Below are 24,651 nucleotides of genomic sequence, written 5' to 3' on the forward strand. Positions count from 1 at the left end.
GTTTGATCAGGTCGGGAAAACTAAGGGCCCCATCTCAGCTCAGCCAAAGGTGCAGAAAATAATATCATGAATCATAATCGCATGAATCATTCCTGTTCGTCTGGCACACGTGCTTTGCTTTCTGCTCCAAGGCTGCGGAGCTGTTCTCGGTTACACCTGAGAAGATAGAGGCACGGAGAAGGCGTTAATATAATTTGCTTCACTCTTATAATTTAACATAAGAATAGCTTTTAGTCCGTTATTGGTATCACGAGCTCAAATTCCACAGGCTGAAATGTTTAAAAAAAAAAAAAGCCTCCCACGACTGCACGCCTTTTATTTATTCAATAATTTATTGCTTTTTTATGGAATACACCTGTAATTGCCAGCTGCGTGTGACAGTGGCAAAGAGCATCTACCCCAACACACCCGGAGGGTCATATTTCCTCCTGCTTACTTTGATTTACGCCCCATTAATAGGCCTCGGATCCTGCTTCTTGCGGCTCGTCTCGAGTTTTAATTAATTATCGTTGCGCAGTTTCCTGCACCTGTAGAAAATAAGGACGAAAGCGTACGGAAAACTGCCGTTCGAGGTTACGTTTTATTTTTAGCCTTCTACCCGTTCTCCCAAACATGTACGGTTATCAGAAGCAACATGCCCACAGCGGCTTTTTGTGCACACGGCTGCGAAATATTCCCCGTCTGCGATGTCTGCACGTACTGCACGTGCTTCATAAACGCAAACCGTGCCCTTTTGAAAATGCAGTCTGGGGCTTTGCGGGAGATCGGCGAAGGGAAGCGGCGACTGACTTTAAGGACGTCGCACGCTCTTTCCTTTCTACGGGAAGTCGTGGGAACGTCTTCCAGAGACTCCTCTTAAATGAGGTAGTTTTAATGGTGCGGTAAATTATAATTGCTCGCGGGCTTGGCCCTCTCCGCTGGCCGCGTCATGGAAACGGCTGCGGTGACAGCGACGTACGTTCCGCCCACACGAGGGCTGGTCGTTCGCCACCTCAGCCCCCTGTTCATGTCCTCTTGTTCCCAGGGAGGAGGACCTGTCGTTCGCAGACATGCTTGCCGGCGGTGCCGCCCGTTCCTCTCCGAGCTCGCGATGGTGATGCACCGTGTGGCTCCCCACACCTCCGGCTTCAGAGGGCCGAGCCGCCTGGACGGCGCGGGGGTCCCAGCGAAGGAGCCCATCTGGGGGGCTCCGGAGCCCCCGCAGGGCTTCCCCGACCGCGTATACCTCCTCGCAGCCGCCGTCTTCAAGAAGATGTGCCCCGAGAAAGCCACCTCTCAAAAGGCGGCGATCTCTTACGGGAAGAAGGTAGAGCGGTGCGTTCCGCACGCCAGGGACGAGGGCGCGCAGCGGCAGGCCTACGAGCTGGCCTTCAACGCCCTGAAATGTGAGTCGCAGGGAGACGGATGCGCTCTTCTCGCCACGCCTTTGCATCTTAGCGCCGAAGGGAGCATTTTTAAAATTTAAGGAAGCGACGTTACGGCGCGGTTCTTTGCTCGTCAGCGGAAGTTTCGCTTTGAGCTTATCGGCTCTGCAAATATGCCGCGGAACGTTTAGCCGCGTATTTTTTCCGAGCAAAGTGTTTTTGTGAGATTGCTAAAATACAATTCCAATTATTATTTTTATTATTATTATTATTAGTGGAAATTGCACAAAAGTAGTTTGGGGAAAAAAAATACATTAGAAAATGTGAATTTTTCAGAACAAAAAAAAAATTACTTGCAAAGGGCAGCATTTCATTTTCATCTATTGTGGCGAGGATCAATACCTATTCACTTTATCGATTGTACCGCATTTTGATAGAGCACAAAAGTGTCAAGGTAGTATTTTGCTGCGGGGCATTGATCTGGCAATCTGTCAAGGAGCTGATGATACTTATTATCCCTTTTCGTTCGCTGCGCTGCGCAGTGCATTACATACGATTTCAACCTTTCCCCGTGTGCGCAGCTTGGATATTTCTCCCAGACTCTTCAAATTAGGTATTTTGCTCCAGGGTGAGACAGCCTGGTTCCCCTTGAGCCGATTTCCACATATATACACCGTATGTCCTTAACCGCTACGCACACTCATCTAAGTGCAAACACCACGGGAGCGGGGTGTTGTTAGGTGTAGCCGCAGTTTATTTCAATAAATGTCAATCGCTCTTTGAGAGCGGCGCGTACATTTCTAAAGAAGCTCTGCGAGATCTTCTCCTTCCATGTCAGAAGGGCTGCCTGGACATTCCTTGACAAGATAAAGCCGTTCGGTGTCTGCGTTATCGACGAGCTCCCTCGCAACGGCTTTTTTAAAGGAAACGTATTAAACGGCGCAGGGACGCCGCAGGTGACGTCACCTTCGGAGCGGCCATCGCTCAGCGTGGGATCGATACGTTTGAGTAAAAAGCACAGGCCCCCTGCGGGCAATGGAAACAATGGCCGTCGTGCGAAATCGAACCGAGGCGGAGATAAAGAAATGCTCGGTGACCAAAGCGTCTGGGGAAACGGGGAAGACGTGTCTGTGAAGCCACTCTGCTTCACACTATCCTGCCTTTGAGAATCTCAAACAATTATTTTGGGGAAAAAAAAAACGAATGCAAAGGCAAAGCTCTCTATTTACCGGTCTACCCTCACCTATGGTCATGAACTCTGGGTAACGACCGAAAGAATAAGATCGCGGATACAAGCGGCCGAAATGAGTTTTCTCCGCGGGGCGGTGGGACTCGCTCTCCGTGACGGGGTGAGGAGTTCGGACATCCGGGAGGATCTTGGGGTCGAGCCGCTGCTCCTCCGCATCGAGAGGAGCCAGTCGGGGCGGTTCGGGCATCTGGTAAGGATGCCCCTTGGGCGCCTCCCTTTGGAGGTATACCGGGCACGGCCGACCGGGACGAGACCCCGAGGTCGGCTGAGGACCCGCTGGAGAGATCATATCTCCCAGTTGGCCTGCGAGCGGCTGGGGATCCCCGGGTCGTGCTGGAGGAAGTTGCGAGGGGCAGGGACGTCTGGGCTGCTCTACTCTCCCTATTGCCACCGCAACCCTAGAAGGACTAAGCGGTCAAGAGGATGGATGGATGGATGGATGGATGGATGGATGGATGGATGGAAGTACCCTAGTAGACTCTTTCCTTGCAGAACGGGCTTAAGGGGTTCCCTCCTCAACTTCTGAGCATAGTCAGGGCTGGAAGTCCGCAACTAGATTTGTTCCCAAATCCAACCACTACACGGCAATCACTAAAAGCTTAATAATACAGATGTCCCTCAATTTATTCAGGACTTAGGTTCTGTAGAAACCCCAGATAAATGAATAATAATGAATAATAATGAATTAATAATTTGCTACTGGGCTTTTTATTTATTTATTCCTTTTCATTAGTGGCTCTTCCTATGCAAGGTCACTGCTCCAGAGCCTGTCCTGGAAACATAAGGTGAGAGGCAAGGAAGATTGTGGATGGGACAGCAGTCTGTCGCAGAACTTTTAATTATATTATCATTTCTTAGCTTGAAAAGATTTGTGCAACGTTTATCAGCCTCTGAGGGGTGTGGTGGCGCAGTGGGTTGGACCGCAGTCCTGCTCTCCCGTGGGTCTGGGGTTCAAGTCCCGCTTGGGGTGCCTTGCGACGGACTGACGTCCCGTCCTGGGTGTGTCCCCTCCCCCTCTGGCCTTACGCCCTGTGTTACCGGGTAGGCTCCGTGACCCCGTATGGGACAAGCAGTCCTGAAAGTGTGTGTGTGTGTATCAGCCTCTGACCATTTTCAGGTCGTTTTATTTCCCGCACAATCAACAAAAGCCTAATAGCAGGGACACACTTTCTTTTGTTCTGGTTCTTTATGAGTGTTGCATTTAGTTCGAAGAGTTTTAACACTGTGAGAATTTGTTTTAACATTTTATTGAGCCACATCAAAATTAACAGTAATTTTAAACAGGTGAAAAGTGTTATTAGGCCACACACCTTATTCACCGTGGTGACTTACACTGCTAGATACACTGCTTACACTGGGTCACTCATCCATACATCAGTGGAACACACACACTCTCTCACTCACACACTATGGGGGAACCTGAACAGCATGTCTTTGGAGTGTGGGAGGAAACCAGAGCACCCATAGGAAACCCACAGAGAGAACATGCACACCCCACACAGACTGAGTGGGGATCGGACAAACATCCTCCCACGTCATCCAGGTGCCATGAGACAGGAGTGCTACTTGCTGTACCACCATATCGGTACCCTCTCATCCATGCTTAAAATGGATCAGATAAATACGTTTGCTCACCTCATTTCTATACTCATAAAATGTAACCATATTTGACTGAGAAGCTCTGTGTGACCCGGTGGTATTTCTGCATCTGCCCATCCAGCGAAGCAGCCCCAAGATATGAATAATTCTTTTTCGCATGAAAATAATACTTCATTGAAAGATACAAAGATGCTGATGAATCTCAGGCTTTCGCGCTCTCACGGAAGTGTCAGGTGTCAGCCGTTGGCTACAAATACAGATATATCAAATAATTCCCATGCTTCGTGTGTAATTTCAATTGCGCCAAATGACTAGTTTGGTTTCAGCGCATGTCCCAAGGTCTGAGAAATTACCCCATGCAAATTAAATTTCATGGAAGGGATTCTAATAGATATCTCACCTTGTGCGTTCTGGATCCATTTATCTTTTTCTTGTCTTTTTTTTTTTGGATGCAAAGTGCTGCTTAGATATTGTTCTTTCTTTGCATCATTCCTCTAATTTTCCTTTTTGAAAAGTTTTTGCGGTATACACATAAAACACAGATTTCAGACATTGCACTGGACTGATTATTTTCAATTTGTTTAGCGAAACCATCATTTTCAGCTGAGCCTACAAAAAAAATGCGCGTTATTAATTTTGAATTTGTAGAAAGATCGGTGGAGCGGATGAAAGTGAACACAATCTGTGCCTGCGATCGCCTCCGACTGTAAGGCAATACTTAATAAGTCTTAACCCACTGTGGTTTACAGTGTTCACCAGTCATTATATTATCTTGACAGCAGTCAGAAAGGATTATTGCTCAAATTCAAAGACACTTGGCTGGATAATTCAACGGAGAACTCTCGCTTTAATACCTACCGTCCCACGGGCCCCGACTCCCAGCCCTCGCGTTTACTGTGCATAGGAAAGATTTATTGATGAAATTACTTTCCGGTTTACGCGCGCCTGTTCCCCACCAGACGTCGTGAGAAATGTCAAGAGTAAATTTGACAGAGCCAATCAATCTCAGACATTTGTGCTCTCTTCTGGTCCTGGATCCCGCTTATATTTCCAGGGCCTTATCTGCTCTCTGAAAGGCACCTGCTGCTCTTTTTGTGCACTCCTTCCCTTCTGTGCTTGCTCTGCCTTCAAGCGGGCCCCCCGCTGATAGGAGAAGTTTTAAAAATATATACAGTGTGAATGACCTAGCACACCGCGGCAGGCTGGAACGGGCAAACGGCTGATTGATGCCGGTCCCCGTTGCCGTGGTTACCCCCATTAGGTTGCCATGTAATTCCTGGCTAAAGCCAAAGTTGTTTTCTCACACCGGGGGCCCGTGAGCCCGTATTTCTTGGACCCAAGTGCCGGCTTTGTGCGATGTGTGTTTCGTCTGGAGCTTTCGCAAACTGCGAGGTGTAGTCATGATGAGATGACCGGACAATACGGGCGCGGCGTGAGAAGTCAGGCTGAGACGACTCTATCGGAACGTCGCCTTTTCCTGGCGGGCAGCGGGAGAGCGCCGGCCTGTCGGACCCGATTAGACCCTAATCAGCTCTCTGCAGTCACGGGCCTGGTTGCTCACCTTAAATCATATGCATGCACACACACAAGCTCACACGCTCAGACCCCCCCCCCCCCCCCCCCCCCCCGGCCCCCCATCCCCCAGCCACTGGAGAAGTACACTAGAGCTCTAAATATGAAAGAACCTTCTATGTTTAATGAAATAGGCAATTCCAAAGCCTAGGTGACCAATTAAAGGCACTTTTCTTATGCAATATGCAACAGGGTTGTTGCATAATCAGATTATGAGTTAAAAAATTATTATAGCATAAATGACAGTTAGACTGATGAAATGAGAGAAGCTGCTGTTCTGGTTCCGTTTAGAAGCAACAATTTGTGATAATTTAGCTCCGAAAGCAGCCTGCATCAGATGCATTAAAATATCCTATGCAAATAAAATATCTTTCCGAATATGTATGTGTGTGCATGTTTTATACTTTTCGGTGTAATTCTTTGACCCAAAGCCCTTGTATCGTTTGTGCTTTTGCCAAAGGTTTAGATGAACATATGTCGCACTTGAAAAGAGGCGAAAAAACAGATTTAGCCTCGAACATCTGCATGTAGGCAGAATCTTTTTTTTTTTTTCTTTAATTTTAAATATAAAAGGTCCCCTGGCAAATACTGTGAGGTTTAAGAAACAGGTGCGCTTTAATCCGAACAAGAAGAGGAGGCTCACCTGTCAGGTTTTCGGAGCTAATGTGGAAAACCACAAGGGAGAGAAAAATACGGAAACATTATTTCAGTTTTAAAGGCCCTGCTGCTCTTTGAGGCAGATGCCTCCTTTGTGAGAACACAAGAGGGACCCGTTTTCAATATCTTTAAATCTGAAATGCTCCGCTGTGTCCAATTCTGTACAATTTCCTATCTCGGCAGCCACGGCGCGTGGATCATACGTACCGTAAAATAGCACGTAATTCCCCGAAATCCTTAGGCAGACACACAGACTTTAACTGAAGTCGAAAATCTGAGCCCTTCCTCAAAATCACATATGAAGTTATGTCATCCCCTCGAAAAAAACAGTCGCGACATCCCATTTGCCAAACTATTGAAGACTAGAAAAAATTACACAAAAATAAACTGAGCATAACTTATTATTATTATTATTATTACATGCTTTTAATACCTAATTCTCTCTGGCTTTGTACTTTATCTTTCCATAGACCAAGATCTTCTGGAAGATATGTTGGTTGACAGCTGTTTCTACCCGTCTCATCCACTGGTGAGTGCAGAGCAGTGATTCTCACACCATCGGCGTTCTCGCCATCATCCTCCTCCATCCCTCCCACAAGAGTCACCCGAGGCTGCTGTTTTCCGGGGCAAGATTTAGCCTCGCTGTCTCACCCGGCTCTTCTCGGTCGAGCAAAACCCAGGGCAATCGTTGCTGTTCGTATTTATGGGATGTCGAGTGACCCGTAACATTTACGGGCTCCCGCCACTTTCGTCAGACCTTAAAGTCAAACACAAATCACAAAGTTTGGAGTAAGTTCTCACCACTATGGTACCTGCTGTCCCAATTTTAAATTTACATTTATATCATCCTTTCATATTTATATTCGTATCATACTTTTATATTTACACTCATTCATTTTGCTCACACTTTCTCCACAGTCACTTACAGTAAGTTACCTACAGCCATTTGCCTATTTATACAGCAGGGTAATTTTACAGGAGTAATTTATGGTAAGTACCTTGCTTAGGGGCTACAGTGACGGCATACGTAACCACATAGGAAACATGTACGTGGGTTATGTACGTACGCATACATACACGGCGGATGCGGATGGTCCACCGAGTACTCGGTGCACTGGTTGCACCGATGTTGCGAAATACTTTGCATATGCCCTAAGTGAGGTTCAGTATTTACGGCACGACTAAATCTCCCCTGCCTTGAGATGTATCAAGAGCATCTCGCAGCCAGCTGCCGTGGTTTATGGTTTTGACCGTTGTACGGCGCTAGGGGTGTACATCGGGGCTCGGGGCTTACGGGCAGGAGGTGGGTGGTGATTTGTCTCTTCTCTGAAGGCGCGAGCAACTGCTTTAGGGGGGACCCTGGGCAGAAGAGCAGATCACACGTCGGCAGCGGACAGCGATTCCAGCTGAACCCGATCCAGGCAAGCGAAGCAGCCAGTTGGTAGCGTTTCCATAATTTCTCATTAGCTGGCACCCAGCGAGGGCTGTCAGTCAAGGGAGCTTAACGCCATGCGCGTGCTGTAGCGCTCACATTAGTCAAAATGAAACAAGATGCAGTAGATACAGCGAGCAGTGGGGGAAGGCGCATCAACGCTGGCAAGTTTCGCATCGCATATTTTCCATTCCGGATCGGCGGTCGCCATCAGATCGGACAGGAATCTTAGCAAAGGCAGGAAATTTGATTTAGGGCCGGGCTGCTTGTTCCTCGGTGGGCTGCCGAAGGAACCTCGGCATCAGTACCAGCAGCATCGGTGCTGAGCGAGGGGGCAGCCCGCTTTCTCAGCTGTGTCGGGACACGTGTCACTGTCGAGCCGGTTGCAGGTGGGAATAAGTGTTATTGCTCCTGTGTGAGGGACCCCTCATGGTGCAGCATTTTAATGAGACTCTAGGGAAAAAATGGTCGCTCTGCTGAATACAGCTGGTGGTGCAGTGGATAGAACTGTTTCTTTTGGATCCAGGGGTTGCAGGTTTGAATCTCCCCTCCTGCTGTAGTGTCCTTGAGCAAGATAGTTACCGTAAGTTGCTCCAGTATTATTATCCAAATGAGTAAATAATCATGAGTACCTTGACATTCTAAGTCTCTTTAAAAAAAAAAAAAGTGTCAGCTAACTGAATAAATGTAATACAAATGTGTTACTATTTGGGGCGCTATAGCAAGTAGCGCTGCCGTCTCACAGAGCTTGGGTGGTGCGAGAGGACGTGGGCTTGATCCCTACACAGTCTGTGTGGTGTTTGCATGTTCTCCTCGTGTCTGCGTGGGTTTCCTCTGGGTGCTCTGGTTTCCTCCCACAGTCCAAAGACATGCTGTTCAGGTTCCCCCATAGTGTGTGAGTGACAGAGAGAGTGTGTGTTTCACTGATGCATGGATGAGTGACCCATTGTAAGTAGTGTGTCTAGCAGTGTAAGTCTTCCGGTGCTCTGGTTTCCTCCCACACTCCAAAGACATGCGGTTCAGGTTCCCCCATAGTTTGTGAGTGACACAGAGAGAGTGTGTATGTTCCACTGATGTATGGATGAGTGACCCAGTGTAAGTAGTGTATCTAGCAGTGTAAGTCACCACGGTGAATAAGGTGTGCGGGCTCATAACACTACATAGAGTTCATTGAAGAAAAGCACCTGCTGAATAAATAAATAAATGTAAATGAATAAAGACAGATCAGTACAAACTAAAAGTCTCCAGTGCCAAAAAACCCTGAAATGAAAAAAAGCAGCTGGAAATACAGTTCTCCTGACAAGGAACAGACAGACGGAAGCAGTTTTACGTTGGCCAGTGACAGTTTTAAGAAGTCTCAGCTCTGCAATTATCACCTGTCCCTTCATGCAGCACCTGCGTACACCGGCGCCTGCGTGAAATACATCCCTTTTTCAGGTAACGAATGGGTCTCCGGTTCACATGCAGCAGGTCGTTAGTCTGCATCCCAAGAGCTGCGGAATGAAGTCGGACACAATGAGCCGTTCTTTAGAATTTGCTCCACTCATTTTACTGCGCCTGTACCCATAAAGTTCAACCTTGAGATAAAAAGGTCTGTCATGCAGAACAGAAGTCTGCTTGCAGTGTTTGGAGCGCAGGCGTTGGCTGCGATTTAAATCCCCAGACGGAAAGAAGAAAATATATAAATTTAACACGCATGACACCGAAAACCAATGGAACGGAAATAAATATATGCGGTACATCGGAGGAAGTGTAAATTAACGTGGGTAGTGTTGGGTCGGAGGAATAGGAATGAATGGCAGTGATTGTGCGCAAGCGGCTGAATGGCTCACTGTGTAGAGCGCAGTCTTAAAAATTTCCAGTGCGGTTATTTGGTCCCAGTTATTATTTTTTCTTATTGTTGAGACACCATTCAAGCATTTCGTTCCTAATAAGCTGACGGTGACGTTATTACCGGTCGCACGGCCTGTCTCTGCACCTGTGAAACACGACGACTAGGATTTGTCGATAAGGTCGGTGCCAGTAACCGACAGCCGCAAAACACACATAATCACACACACAATGGGCAGCACGGATTATTGGGGGGGGGGGGGGGAGGGGGTGACTTTCAGCTTCCTCTGTGGTCCTCAATTGTCATTGCTTATTGGCACATGCCTCTCCTGCTTTCTTGCCATTTCCACCTGAGAGAATTATAGATCGCACTCTAATATGCATTGATATACCCCATTTTTCACTTGTCCGAAGCGTCATTTCGGTAAGGAAAAAAAACATCAAATGATGAAAAAAAGAGATGTGTTTAAAGGCATTTTGCTCAGCGGAAAAGTGCTTAATGAGCATTATGTCACGGACCCCATAGGGAGGGCGTAGATAAATGTCCCCCATGAAGGAGATTGATGATGATGTAATGGTGGCGGCTTTCGTCTGGTAATCCTTTCAAATCACGCCTTGCTTACTGAGGATTTTTCATTCAGTATTATTTAAACTCCTAAAATTTAAAAATCTCTTCTATGCTTAGTTCTTCAGGACTGCTGGAAATGTGCAGCGCTGGAGTCGGCGCTCATGTAGCGCACGCCATCCTAAAAGAAATGAAATCGATTTTCCTGCTCTCAAAATCAGAGGGAGCTGCTCTCGAGAAACAACCATCTGGTTCGGTCCGGATCTACGTAAGAGCGACTGAGCTCTCTGACTCGGGGGTATCGGTGTGGTGTTCCACACAGGGATGCTGTTGCTGAGCTACTAAGAGCAGCAACCTCCTGCAAATCCCCTGTTTCTGTGTTGACTTTGCTTTTGACTGCGGTCGAAAGGCACCGACTCACTGCATGGAGAGGAGCGGTGAATACGACGTCGTCTGCAAATCCCCTCCTTCCGTGCTGTCGAACGGGCGCCACCCGACTGCGGGGAGAGAAATGCCGAACGTAAGCCCCGGGAACTTTTCCGAGGCTTCAAGAGGACGGTCGATTCAGTAAATGACTGCAGCGCGGAGCGGCTTAGAAGCTTTTAAGTCTTTCTGTTCCAAGACTCCGGACTCTTGAGGGAACCGACTGTGTGACTTTCGGAAAACGACCAAGATGGGCCAAGGGTTGGATGCTTCGGGCTCTTTTCTTTCATCGCGCAGCACCTCGGCACAGCCTGTAGTGCTGCTGTCTCACAGCGCCTGAGTGGTGTGAGACGATATGGTTTTGAACCTCACTCGGTCCATGTGGGGTTTGCATATTCTCCCTGTGTCTGCATGGGTTTCCTCTGGGTGCTCTGGTTTCCTCCCACAGCCCAAAGACCTGCTGTTCAGGTTCCCCCATAGTGTGTGAGTAACAGATAGAGTGTGTGTGTTCCACTGATGTACGGATGAGTGACCCAGTGTAAGTAATGTATCTAGCAGTGTAAGTCACCGCGGTGAATAAGGTGTGTGGGCTCGTAACACTACACGGAGTTCGTTGGAAGTCGCTTTGGAGAAAAGTGTCTGCTAAATAAATATAAGATGTGGCTTTTGCTTCACTCGAGTCCCACTCTTCAGCCCAGTGGTTTGACCTTTGAGCCCATCCAACACAAAGTACCTGTGAACTACAGCAGTTAAGAATTAATTAATGCTAACGAAGCCTTAACTAAGCCCTATTTACCGAGCGCGGCGATCTGTGACGGCTCACGAATAGCAATGAGCCTGCAGACTTGCCGGACTCCCGCGTGGCTGTGAAACAGCTGAGCTCCCATCGTCGTGCTCCGGCGCAAAGCGAATGTCAGGACAAACCCGGAGAGGTCCACGCCGAGCTCGTACCTGGCTCCGTTGTCTTTCAGGAGCAGGTAAACAATGGAAAATATTCATTCCTCACGCTGAGGTTCCGTTCCATTACCTCAGTCACGGCGTGAGAGCAATCTGTCGCCATCAAACCATCTGCCAACCATCTAATATGTGTCCTTAAGCCACGAGGAAGAACAGCTGACCGTGTCTCACAATTAGCAGCTTCCTCCTGAGTTTAATCAAGCTGCACATATCCCAGAGAAGACGGTACAAGGTGTTCCAGTAATGAGCACAGAGCATTTGGCGCCCATTATGGAACGTTACCCTTCTTGGCTAATGCCAGCACAAGTCCGAGAACTTGACTTGAAATGTACCGCACGGCACAAATGATTTTAGGCTAACGATTGGGTTACGTTCCGATAAACCCATCGCAAGTGGAAAAATCGTAAGTCGGAAAAGAATACGGCACCGCACCTACTGAACTTCAGAGCCCGGCCTGCCTTAAACGCGCTTAGAACGCTTACCGCAGCCTACAGCTGAGCAATTACAGGTGGTCCCCGATTTACGACGGTTCGACTTACGATTTATTCGACTTTACTGTGGTGAGCTGGCGGTAGACATTCAGTAGAAAACGTATTTTGAATTTCGATTTTTTTTTTTTCCCCAGGCAAGTCATATGCGGAGTGACATTCCCCCGTAGATGCGGTGGCGCAGTGGGTTGGATCGGGTCCTGCTCTCTATTGGGTCTGGGGTTTGAGTCCTGCTTGGGGTGCTTTGTGACAGACTGGTGTCGTTTCCTGGGTGTGTCCCCTCCAGCCTTATACTCTGTGTTGCCAGGTTAGGCTCTGGCTCCCTGTGATCCTGAATGAGACAAGCAGTTCGATGTGTGTGTGTGTGTGTGTGTGTGTGTGTGCTCCCCTGTGATGCTGGGCAGTGGCAGCGATCCGCATCTCCCAGTCCCTCATGCGGAGGTGTGTATTAAATACATTTTCGACTTACGATGGGTTTCGCGGAGCATAAAGCCAGAACGGAGTGGATGCTGCAGCTCGCTGCTCTCGCCCAACATGAGGATAGAGTATCGTACTGCATATCGGAAGCCTGGGAACAGATCAAAATTCGAAGTAGAGATTCTACGCGTATCGCTGTTGTACCATTGTGACTTCGAAAAGTCGAACCTGCATAAGTAATGGAGCATCTGTATTTCCAAACCCTCCATCTATGAAAAATGGCTCTTCATTGGTGATGTATTGCTTCTGTCTGCATTTCGTGCACAGAAAAATTTGCTTGTTTATTTTATAGGTAGGGGGGTGCGGTGGCGCAGTGGGTTGGACCGGGTCCTGCTCTCCGGTGGGTCTGGGGTTCGAGTCCCGCTTAGGGTGCCTTGCGACGGGCTGGTGTCCCGTCCTGGGTGTGTCCCCTCCCCCTCCGGCCTTATGCCCCGTGTTGCCGGGTTGGGCTCCAGTTCGCCGCAACCCCAAATGGGACAAGCGGTTCAGAAAGTGTATCTATTTTATAGGTTATTTTGCTGCTCAGGATATGTGTGTATATATGAAAACAAGCATGTATTGTATTGTATGTATTGATATTACATTCTTATGTAAATCCTTTATTGCCCTGTGTTGCACGCATGTGGCCTTGTTGGTTTTCGTGGAGACGGTGACGGTAATTTGTGTGCGTGTTCCCCCCTCAGCCAGATGACCTCATGAGCCTGGCCGTGGTCATGCTTTACGACTTCCAGGAAAGGAAGTTCCTGCCGCGGAGCGGACTCGGCTGCGAGCTCGAGGAGAAGCTTGAGGATGTCAGGAAGGCGGAGAGCTGTCTGCTCAGGTTGGAAAAGGAACGTGCTGAATACGCAGACCTTGGGTGTGGGCTCTGCAGTGTAACCTGGGTTCACATAGTCTGGAAAGAGGGTATATGGATTTATTTAGTCTGCATCAGCTCTTCGGGATCTTTTTTTGTCTTTATTTAGGAAGTCTGCATTGGTCTGAACTAAGGTATCTGCTTTTGTAGAGTCCGAAGCTTCATTTGGCTGCGAGACTTTAGAATTAGTGAAGACTAGCAGTCATTGCTTCCAGGGGAGATCAGAGATTAATATCCTCAATTGAGTCAAAAAATACCGAGATTGACACCAGGTGCATTTGTGTCTCAAAACAGATGACTGCTGGTTGTGTAGCAGTTAGAACTGCTGCTCTTACATTTACGTTTACATGTATTCATTTGTCAGACGCTTTTCTCCAAAGCGACGAACATCTCATAGAAAATGCAATGTGTTCATTAGCAAAAAGAGACACTTACATGCAGACGTGTGATTCTTAAGTGCAGTTAGTTTCTTTCCACCAAGTGAGCCAATGTTCATCACGCGAGTAGCTGCATAAAACTTTCTCAGAATATTGATGATTCCTGATCACCTTCCTAGTAATTTTTTTTTTTTTGGAGATACATATAAACATTTATGTTACATTGCAGGAATAGTTGTGTAAAGGATTGATCTGGGCATCATCTTACGGTTATTGTGCATGAACATTTACTCTTTACACGAACTTAGATGATGGGCGAAGTGAGTCTGGAAGAGGGGAGTTTTAAGACCCTTTTTAAATGTGGACAGAGATTCAGCAGTTCTGAGTGAGAGGGGGCGGTCATTCTACCACAACGGAGCCAAAACCAGGAATCTCCGTGCTTTACCTCTCGTTCGTGGGACCACCAGGCAGGCAGGTGTGGAAGAGCGTAACAGTCTGGTTAGGCTGTAGCAGATAATCAAGTCTTGTCGATATCTGGGAGCAGTTCCTTTAGACCCAGAGGTTGCCGTTTCAAATCCCACTTCCAGCTATAGTACCCTTGAGTAAGGTACTTAGCCTAAATTCCTCCAGTAGAATTACCCTGCTGTATATAGGGGTAAACTATTGTAACCTTATCGTTCTAAGTCGCTTTGGAGAAAAGCGTCAGCTAAATGAAGAAATGCGAAATATGTGACACAAGCAATAATGTTGCAGTACAGAATAAAATGCCCACTGTGGAAGTAAACCGACTAAGTAAAGGGCAAAATGCTGGTGTCAGTCAGTTGTCCGATAAAACAATGCATGTGGTTTGTTTATAAGCCAGTTTAAGTAGATGAGCAGCGGATTTTGCTGTATGAGACCCATTTATAATACGAGGGATGAGTGTAATGAGGACTGAGGCACCTCTTTGTATAGGTTAAGCTCAGGTAGACTGAGTTTCGCGTGTTGTGGAGACAAACAGCGTGGATTCATGCAGCGCGGGTTCGGATAGACCGACCGATATCGACTCGGCTCTAGAGGAATTTCGTTTTGTTTGTTTCCCTCCTATCTGTTTTTTCACTCTCTCCTTTCCCTCTGCATGAGATATTATCACCGGCAACAGACAGCGAAACACCCACATGGCGGTTCCATCAGATCCTATTTTGTTTGCTCAAATATATACGGGATCTGTGCAGTTAAACATGCGCGTGGGGTTTAATTCTCCTGCGTATCAATTTGCTGATGAGCCCGTTAGATGGGCGCTCATCATATTATTCCAACCGTGAGACGTTCACACGCCCGTTCGGTTCATCTTACTGACCCTGACCTCCGCTTCTGCCGCACCCTCATCTCTCTTGAAGGTTCAAGACCAAGCTGGCCGCCTCTCTGGCTCGATGTCGCGTCAAACTGGACCTGGTCAACATCGACTGGATCCTGCCCGAGGTGGTGAGGACCAAGCAGGAGAGGGCCACGTCCCTGCCCCTATATGCCTGGGTCAACACGTTGAAAACAAGGTGAGCTCATGGGTCCCGTCATCTTTCACCCTCTAGTGCGTCGTGGAACAGGTTTAAGTCGTGTCTTCGATTTCCTCTGCACGTGGGGCAGGTTCTGAGTTCATCATTTTCTTGATTTGTTCTCTAAACACACACACACACACACACACATTTTCAGAACCGCTTGTCCCATACGGGGTCGCGGGGAACCGGAGCCTACCCGGTAACACATGGCGTAAGGCCGGAGGGGGAGGGGACACACCCAGGACGGGATGCCAGTCCGTGGCAAGGCACCCCAAGCGGGACTCGAACCCCAGACCCACCGGGGAGCAGGACTGTGGTCCAACCCACTGTGCCACCGCAAGAAAATATATTTTTCTATAATTGTACACACACTTTCTGAACCGCTTGTCCTATACGGGGTCACGGGGAACCGGAGCCTAGCCCGGCAGCACAGGGTGTAGGGCTGGCAGGGGAGGGGATGCACCCAGGACGGGACGCCAGTCCATCACAAGGCACCCCAAGCGGGACTCGAACCCCAGACGCACCGGAGAGCAGGACCCGGTCCAACCCGCTGCGCCACCACACCCCCCCCCATATAATTGCATTTAGATATAATTTTAGGAGGCACCTGGTAACTCAGTGTTCAGTGCAATTGCCTTTGGACACAAAGTTTGAGGTTTGAATCCCACCTCCAGCTGTAGTACCCTTGAGCAAGGTACTTACCCTAAATTGCTCCAGTAAAACTACCCAGATGTACAAATGGAAAGTAGCTTGACACTGTAAGTTGTTTTGGACAAAAGCGTCAGCAAAGGGAATGAATGTCATTTTAATATTTAGGCCTAATATCGTTCTCTTATTTGTACCTGTACCGTTCTACCTGCATGTTATGCACAGCCAGTGCGTTAACGCAGTTTAACAGCAAGCCAAACTCGATTCTCACTAGCCAGGATATGAGCGCCTTGCTCCTTTATCGTCTCCGAATGACAGGTGAAAATGCGAGTGAAAAGTTATTGCTTCCACGGGCATAGGAGAAACACACAGAGAACTCAGACACTTCCACTACGCCTATCCAGACAGTAGTGCGTCATGGAAATACCACACGTGAACAAATTGCGTATCGATGTATTGAAATAAAGGTTCTGCAGTCGCGCATCAAGGGGGGCGTGGTGGCGCAGTCGGTTGGACCGGGTCCTGCCCTCTGGTGGTTCTGGGGTTCGATTCCCACTTGGGGTGCCTTGCGATGGACTGGCGTCCCGTCCTGGGTGCGTCCCCTCCCCCTCCAGCCCTACGCCCTGCATTGCCAGGTTAGGTTCCGGTTCCCCGCGACCCTGTATGGGACAAGCAGTTCAAACAATGTCAGTTGTGCATCAAGGCCTTAAAAGAATTAATCACGTCGAACATTTCTTTTCTTTTGTTTTAAATGAACTAAACAAATCTGCGGGCAGAACAGTACCTAGGAGGCGATCCAAGGTGAGATGATACATGGTTGAACATATTAGTAGTGCTTCCACAGCACTGACATGATGGTGTCCTGCTGCTGGCTTCAGATTTCAGTTTCTTTGAGCAGAGCCATGAAATAAATCCTTCGTTCTTGTCACAGGCGTAACGTCCCCCGGTGTTCGTGTAGAACTCCTTTGACTGCTGTTGCTTATATCCCTCCCGTCCCCACTACCTGACATCTAATCTAATAATTTCGTTCAGGTTGGAGGGTGACCATTTTTCTCCATGATCTTCTCACATCACTGTGTTCCAAATATAAATTATAAGTCCAAAGCCTAAATTATCTTGTTTTCATCACTGAATTCTCCCATTTCTATAAGAATTCTTAACATCGATGTTGACTGTTATAGTTCAGAATGCAGGACAGCGAAAGTTATGGCATTTAGATAAAATATGTTATATAAACTTTGGAAAAGAAGGGGGAAAGGGATAGAAGGGAAAAAGATCCGTGGTAGTCTGCCTTTGGCGGAGCTTGAATTTAGCCGTATATCTTAACAATTAATATATGAAGAACAAATCTGAGACACGTTTCTCACACTTTCTGCACCGCGAGATTTGGATATTCAGCATAAATACGGGTTCCAGTCAAGCTTCCTTTTTTTAGCCATTGTTTTTTTTTCTTCAATTTTAATGCTGCAATACATTCATAAGGTGGCATTCTTATGTCTTCTAATGTAATAATGCATTTTTTAAATGTCTTATTTTTTACTTCTTTTTTTATTATTTTTAATAATACATTCTTTTTACATTTTTAGTAATTTTATTATTCAGCTTTTTCTTAAAAAAAAAGGTGAGGTATCTTAAATAGATGAGGTATCCATGTTGCACGATTGATCGGCGCGTGATGTTCTGGTTTTTATTTTGTTATTTATAATATTCACCTGTTTTCAAGCAGTGGAGAAAACAAGTTCCCCAGTCGAATATAATTTAAGACGTGTACTTTTTTCCAGCAGGTGAGCGCGAACGGCTCTGTGATGTGGGCTTCAGTTTTGGCAGCTCGCGTTTTCACATCTGTTCTGTGCTCATCGGGGATTTTTGTAGCAGAGAATTGCTCGAAACTAAAAAGCGATTGGCTCCACTTACAAAATGCTGCGAACGTGTGCGGGTCTGTTAAGGGACAGGAGCGGTATGATATTGATGGAATATTTAGAATATGTAATAATTTAGAATGAAAGAGAAGGACTTGTGTTGCCTGTTCCACCTCTCCTGCCAGGAATGATGGCTGGTTCATACGCCCTTCTGACATTATGTTACATCTCATGCAGCTTTCACCTTAGCAACAGCCCCCCCCCCCCCCCCCCCCCCGCATGAAGACAACACGATTCGCCGAGCCGTACCTTCGTTTTTACGGGATTCCCGCAGGCAGCACAGATGCACCCCAAAGCATCTCATTTTTACACCAACTACTTACCCCAGAAATTGTATATTCATCGTGTTTTTGAAATATCCATCAGGTTCGATGGAGTGTTTTCGGCCTGGGCTGCCAGAAGACGTAGGGTCCGTGTTCTGGCGTCAGTGCAGAATGAGTGTCTCTTTACTTATTGGCAGCTTCAAATGAGTCTGCAGTAACTGCTCCTCTACACTATGGAAAGTGCCCTTGAGAGTTTCTCTGTCATGCACCGTGAAGGAGCCATTGATATGCATGAGTCTGTTCCCTTTGAAAGGCGTTGTTGCAACTTGTTATTGCAGACGTTCAGATATCCTTTAGCATTGTACTATAGTTTTGGGGAAAAAAAAAAAAGAAAAGAAGCAATTTCTGTAGAGGAAACATTTCATAAAAAACCATGCTGTCGATCCAAAATGAATCTTAATAGCCTTTTTAGTACGTTCATGTAGCCATTTATTATTTTTTAATCGTTTTCGTTCAGTGCTTCTTCAGTTCTGCTGGAGATTTACATAGCAGATGCTTTTCTCCAAAACAACTTCCGACAAACTCTACGTAGTGTTATCAGCCCACGCACCTTATTCACCGCGGTGACTTACACTGCTAGATACACTACTTACACTGGGTCACTCATCCATACATCAGTGGAACACACACACACTTTCTCTGTCACTCTCACACTATGGGTGAACCTGAACAGCATTTCTTTGGACTGTGGGAGGAAACCAGAGCACCTGAAGGAAACCCACGCAGACACGGGGAGAACATGCAAACTCCACGCAGACTGAATGGGGATCGAACCCATAACCTCTTGCACCGCACAGGTGCTGTGAAACAGCAGCGCTACTCTCTGTGCTTCCGTGCCGCCGTTGATTGAGTTTAGAGAGAGTGGAAATTAATCTGTAGGTGTTACTGTGAATGACTTCCATCTTTCTTCCCAGCCTTGAAGACGTGTGCGATGTCCTGAAGAGGGCTGGGATTTCACAAGCCGAGTCGCTCAGCCAGCTGGAGACACCAGCGTTCTGCCTGGACCCTCACTGCCGGGACGTGTTGGTCTTTTCTCCCAAACTGCGGACCAGCCTCTATGAGACAGATCTCTTGAGCGAGCACAAGCTTGTTGTCCAAGTGAGCGTTAGTGGGTTTCGGTGGGTTTTCCTTTGTACCGGAATCAAATCAAAAGGCAACTTTAATACAGCAGCCCCGCCTTTTCTGCGGGAGATATGTTCCAAGACCCCCGGCAGAGGCCTGAAACCGCAGATATTACACACACACACTGTCTGAAACCGCTCATCCCAAGCAGGGTTGGAGCAAACCAGAGCCTAACCCTGCAACAGGGGGTGCAAACCTGGAAGGGGAGAGGACACGCCCAGGATGGGACGTCAGTCCATCGCAAGGCACCCCGAGCAGGACTCGAACCCCAGGCCTTCCAGAGAGCGGGACCTGGCCAAACCCTCTGTGCTCCACGGATAGTACCAAACCTAATATATGCTATATATATGTTTTTTTCTATACATACATACCTATGACAAACTTTAATTGATCAATTAGGCATAATAAGAGATTAACAACAATAACAAATAATAAAATAGAACAATTATAACAATATACTGTAACAACAGTGACTAATGGGAGGGTAGTGTATACAGCGTGGATACGCTGGGCAAAGGGATGGTTCACGTCCCGGGCGGGACGGTTCGAGATGTTGTCACGCTACTCAGAACGGCACGCAACTTAAAACTTATCAATTGTTTATTCCTGGAATTTTCAATTTAATATTTTTAGACCGCAGTTGACCGCGGGTAACTGAAGCCATGGAAAGTGAACCCGTGGATAAGGAGGGACCGCTGTACTTCGTTTTAATACTTAATTATTAATCTATTTATGTGGCCCTGAGATACACTGGTTACACATCCAGGGTATATCCATCCTCATGCCCTTTGCGTTGGGATCAGCTCCAGACCACCAGGACCCTGCATTAGGACAAGTGGTTACGGATGGGTTGATGGGTGGATGGAGCTATTAATACTGAAGTTAGTTGAGTCCTTTTTCCGTTACATAGCAAAAAATCCCATATTTCTCATGGGCCTACGTTGGTTCCGTCTTTAGCACTTACTTCAGCAAACTTCAATAGGGCGGCAGACATTTGTTCAAATGCTAATTTTTTTATGAATCCTGTCTGGCGAAGAGAAGCTCTTAAAGTCCCTGACCTACATAGCGCTACAGCACCCAGAATGATTACAGCAGGGCTTCTGCCATCCTTGGTGTCTCCAGGCGTATAAAGAAAGTTCTCGGTGGAGGCTCCTCGGGTTCAATACAGGCTCTTAAACAGAAAAGCCATGTTTCGCACTGTAGCGCCGCATCACCAGGTTCGCCGCCGTTGCCAGACGTAGTGTAGCTGGTACCTCTACGGTGCTTCAAGGCGGCCTCCCTGGGAGAAGTGTTGCCGTTGGGCGGCCGATGAAATCCCTGGATTCTGAAGTCTGAAAGGGTGTTACGTAACTGAAACATTTGGAACAGAAATGAATTGTTTTGGGGAGGAAATTTGCTGGGGATAGCCTTGCAACGGAGAGCCTTGAACGGGAGAGCCCGTGGGCGGGAGGCTGCAGTCCTCCACGCGCCTCCAAAAGATTTCAGCACCATTTACATAAGCTCCGCTCCGGTTCTTCGTAGCCTGCTCCGTACGACGTGGAATTTGGCGGGATTCAGGCGACACCTCAAGGCAGCGCTCCAAATCCAAATGTTTAGTCTAGCGGTAATCAGCGTTTTCCTTTCCTTTTCTTTGCCGAAACATGTTGGATGGGCATTTCAGCTGCACAGTAGGAAAGAGAAAAGTCCTTATTATGAAGGCATAACAATCTAGAGATGACTGGGAGCCTTTGCACCATATTTACATTCAGCAGAGGATTTTCTCCAAAGCACCTTATAGTGTTAAGGTTTCAATTATTTACCCATTTATACAGCTGGGTAATTTTACTGGAGCAATTTAGAGTAAGTGCCTTGCTCAAGGGTTCTACAGCCAGCAGTGGGGATTGAACCAGCAACCTTTGGGATCCAAAGGCAGCAGCTCTAACCACTGCCACATGTCCCCAATATTTGTCCCTACATATTAGTGGCACATTTGCGACAGGAGTGAAGGCCTCGCGAAGAAGTCGTTGATAATGAACTTACTTAAGAATCACATGTCTGGAACTATGTCTCTCTTTCTCGTATTTCTCTGAGATGTATGTCGCTTTGGAGAAAAGCATCTGCTAAATGAATAAATGTAAATGTGGGACATGGGGGGTCTTTCGCGGAGCCTCACTTCGTAATGTCTTCTGTCCATTCAGGATAAGTGCTGCTCCCTGGTGTCCAGCGCTGTTCTCGGCACGCTGGAGGAGGGCAGCGACGTGCTGGTGGCCGGTCCTACCTCCGCCTTCACCGTGGCCCACCTGGCTGTGCTCGCCACCCCCTTATTTGGAAAGGTGTTCTACTGCGCCGGCTATCTGTCCCCTATCCAGAGGGAGGAGGTCCAGGAGACACTCTCCCACATGGAGTGCAGCAGTAGGTGGACATGCTTCTTTGTTCTCACATGGGGAAAACAACATAATACTGTGTTTTAAGGTAAACCTTCAGGATTCAAATGTCAAGTGTCAAAGAAACTGGCCGCCTCCATTACTCCCTCCAGAACCCCCCCCCCCCGCCAAGGCTGCTAAGGACTGAGGACTCTAAAGCTTTTCAATCTAATTCTTATTTATTCCGTTCCAATTCTTATTCATTTATTTATTTACTTGTTTAGTTGTTTGTATCAAGTGTTCTTTCTGCTCGGTTGCCATACGGAATTTCGTTGTATTGTATACAGTGACAATTGAGTGACAATAATAAGTGCCTTATTATTTTGTTATTCTAATATCAAATTCTGAATGAATTTTGAAGAAGCTGCGATGATTCAGTTATTATCAGAAATGTCTGGTGTTCTTGAGAACATATACAATACAACTGGAATTTTACACATGTACACTCACCGGCCACTTTATTAGGTACACCTGTTCAACTGCTCGTTAATGGAAATATCTAGTCAGCCAATCACATGGCAGCATCTCGATGCATTTAGGCATGTAGACATGATCAAGACGATCTGCTGAAGTTCAAACTGAGCATCAGAATCGGGAAGAAAGGTGATTTAAGTGACTTTGAATGTGGCATGGTTGTTGGTGCCAAACGGGCTGGTCCGAGTATTTCAGAAACTGCTGATTTACTGGGATTTTCACACACAACCATCTCTAGGGTTTACAGAGAATGGTCAGAAAAAGAGAATATATCCAGTGAGCGGCAGTTCTGTGGGCAAAAATGCCTTGTTGATGCCAGAGGTCAGAGGAGAATGGCCAGACTGGTTCAAGCTGATAAAAAGGCAACAGTAACTCAAAAAACCACTCGTTACAACTGAGGTATGCAGAAGAGCATCTCTGAATGCACAACATGTTGAACCTTGGAGCAGATGGGCTACAGCAGCAGAAGACCACACCAGGTGCCACTCCTGTCAGCTAAGAACAGGAAACTGAGACTACGATTCCCACGGGTTCACCAAAACTGGACAATAAAATATTGGAAAAACGTTGCCTGGTCTGAGGAGTCTCGATTTCTGCTGCGACATTTATTTGGTAAGGTCACAATTTGGCGTAAACAACATGAAAGTATGGATCCATCCTGTCTTGTATCAACGGTTCAGGCTGGTGGTGGTGGTGTAATGGTGTGGGGGATATTTTCTTGGCACACTTTGGGCCCCTTAGTACCAACTGAGCATCGTTTAAACGCCACAGCCTACCTGAGTATTGTTGCTGACCATGTCCATCCGTTTATGACCACAGCGGACCCACCTTCCAGCAGGATAATGCGCCATGTCACAAAGCTCAAATCATCTCAGACTGGTTTCTTGAACATGACAATGAGTTCACTATACTCAAATGGCCTCCAGTCACCAGATCTCAATCCAATAGAGCACCTTCAGGATGCGGTGGAACGGGAGATTTGCATCATGGATGTGCAGCCGACAAATCTGCAGCAACTGCGTGATGCTACCGTGTCAATATGGACCAAAATCTCTGAGGAATGTTTCCAGCACCTTGTTGAATCTATGCCATGAAGAATTAAGGCAGTTCTGAAGGAAAAACGGGTTCCAACCCAGTACTAGCAAGGTCTACCTAATAAAGTGGCCGGTGAGTGTATATACTGTATATATATATTTTTGGTTGATGGTTTTATCTGAAGCAACTTACGGTGTTAAAATGCTTTACAATTCTTTACCCATTTGTGCAGCTGGGTATTTTTTTCAGCAGCGCAATTTAGGGTAAGTACTTTGCTCAAGGGTACTACAGCCAGTAGAGATCAAACCCATGACCTTTAGAGTCAAAGGCAGCAACACTAACCCCTACGCTACCAGCTGTCTGTTTCATCACTAGAAACTTTAAAGTGAAAAATTGGAAATTGGAATAGAACTTGCTGCTGGGATGCAAATTCAGCAAAGATCATTGTAGGTCATTACAGAGTTTAATTAACCGCTTTAATACCTGGATTTAGAATAAGGTCTGAAAATGTGCTGATTCAGGAGAGGAGTTGTGGGAGATGCTCTTTCTCTTACTTACCACACTGATACTCTTGTAAATTATTAATTACTCAGAAGTCCTTTGCCTTGACAAATGAATGTTGAAGGGTTAAGGGTATCAGAGTACCAGAGCTTCTGCAGGAGCTGCTTCATGCTCTCATATCTGCACCGGAGTTCTGTTGGGACATATTGGCCAAATATCCATGATAACTGTGATAACACCATGATAACACTATGTTATCGAAGGGTAAAAAGAAAGGAAGTGGGCTTCAGAAGAAATATTTCAGCAGCCAAAAATTTGAGCTCTTTGTTCATATTAATCAAGATCTCGTTTCATTTCATCCTTTGCTCACATGACTGAATCAGACAGAGATTGTTCTTTCAGAAGACAGCACAGTAGGTGGAAGATATGAGAAATTAATGATATATGCTAATATATTCGTCTGATGAACCCTTTCATCATAGACAAATTTACAGAATCTGCTTTATTGGAAGAGTACAAGCATGATATAATGGGTTACGCTTCTCTGACCCTTTTTTTGCAACCCTAATCAGTGCAAAGACTGCAGATTTGATGACTTTGATTCCCCCGCCGCGACAAAGACCCCCTAGTATCGTCGAGTTTCACGAATTTGAATGGAACAGTTAGGATCCACGTTGAGAGTTCTCATCCCGGCTGGAGAGGGAAGGTGTGATTGCAGCAATTCCAGGTGTCTGTGAAGAGGGAAAGTCACCCATGAGACCCAACATCTTACCTGAGCTTTGAAGGGTTGGTTCTCTGGGTTTGAGTAAAGCCATAAAATCTCAGTTAATCTAAAACATAGGAAGGCAG

The 24,651-nt window shown here is 46.8% G+C and overlaps 1 protein-coding gene across 2 annotated transcripts in view; it reads left to right on the plus strand.

Moving 5' to 3' along the window:
• LOC108930753 (putative methyltransferase NSUN7) overlaps positions 1-24,651 on the plus strand; it is a 47,208-nt gene that overhangs the window by 221 nt on the left and 22,336 nt on the right. The window contains exons 1-7 of one of the 2 annotated variants that reach the window (XM_018746159.2): positions 22-49; positions 1,025-1,385; positions 6,912-6,970; positions 13,297-13,433; positions 15,223-15,375; positions 19,183-19,366; positions 21,568-21,781. In XM_018746159.2, the coding sequence (XP_018601675.2) occupies positions 1,091-1,385; positions 6,912-6,970; positions 13,297-13,433; positions 15,223-15,375; positions 19,183-19,366; positions 21,568-21,781 (1,042 nt within the window). In that variant the 5' untranslated portion in view covers positions 22-49; positions 1,025-1,090. Of the gene's footprint in view, positions 1-21; positions 50-1,024; positions 1,386-6,911; positions 6,971-13,296; positions 13,434-15,222; positions 15,376-19,182; positions 19,367-21,567; positions 21,782-24,651 lie in introns of those variants that run through there. The other variant, XM_018746158.2, reaches the window with a different exon arrangement.

This window comes from Scleropages formosus, chromosome 5 (assembly GCF_900964775.1).
Source record: "Scleropages formosus chromosome 5, fSclFor1.1, whole genome shotgun sequence".
Lineage (NCBI taxonomy): Eukaryota > Metazoa > Chordata > Actinopteri > Osteoglossiformes > Osteoglossidae > Scleropages > Scleropages formosus.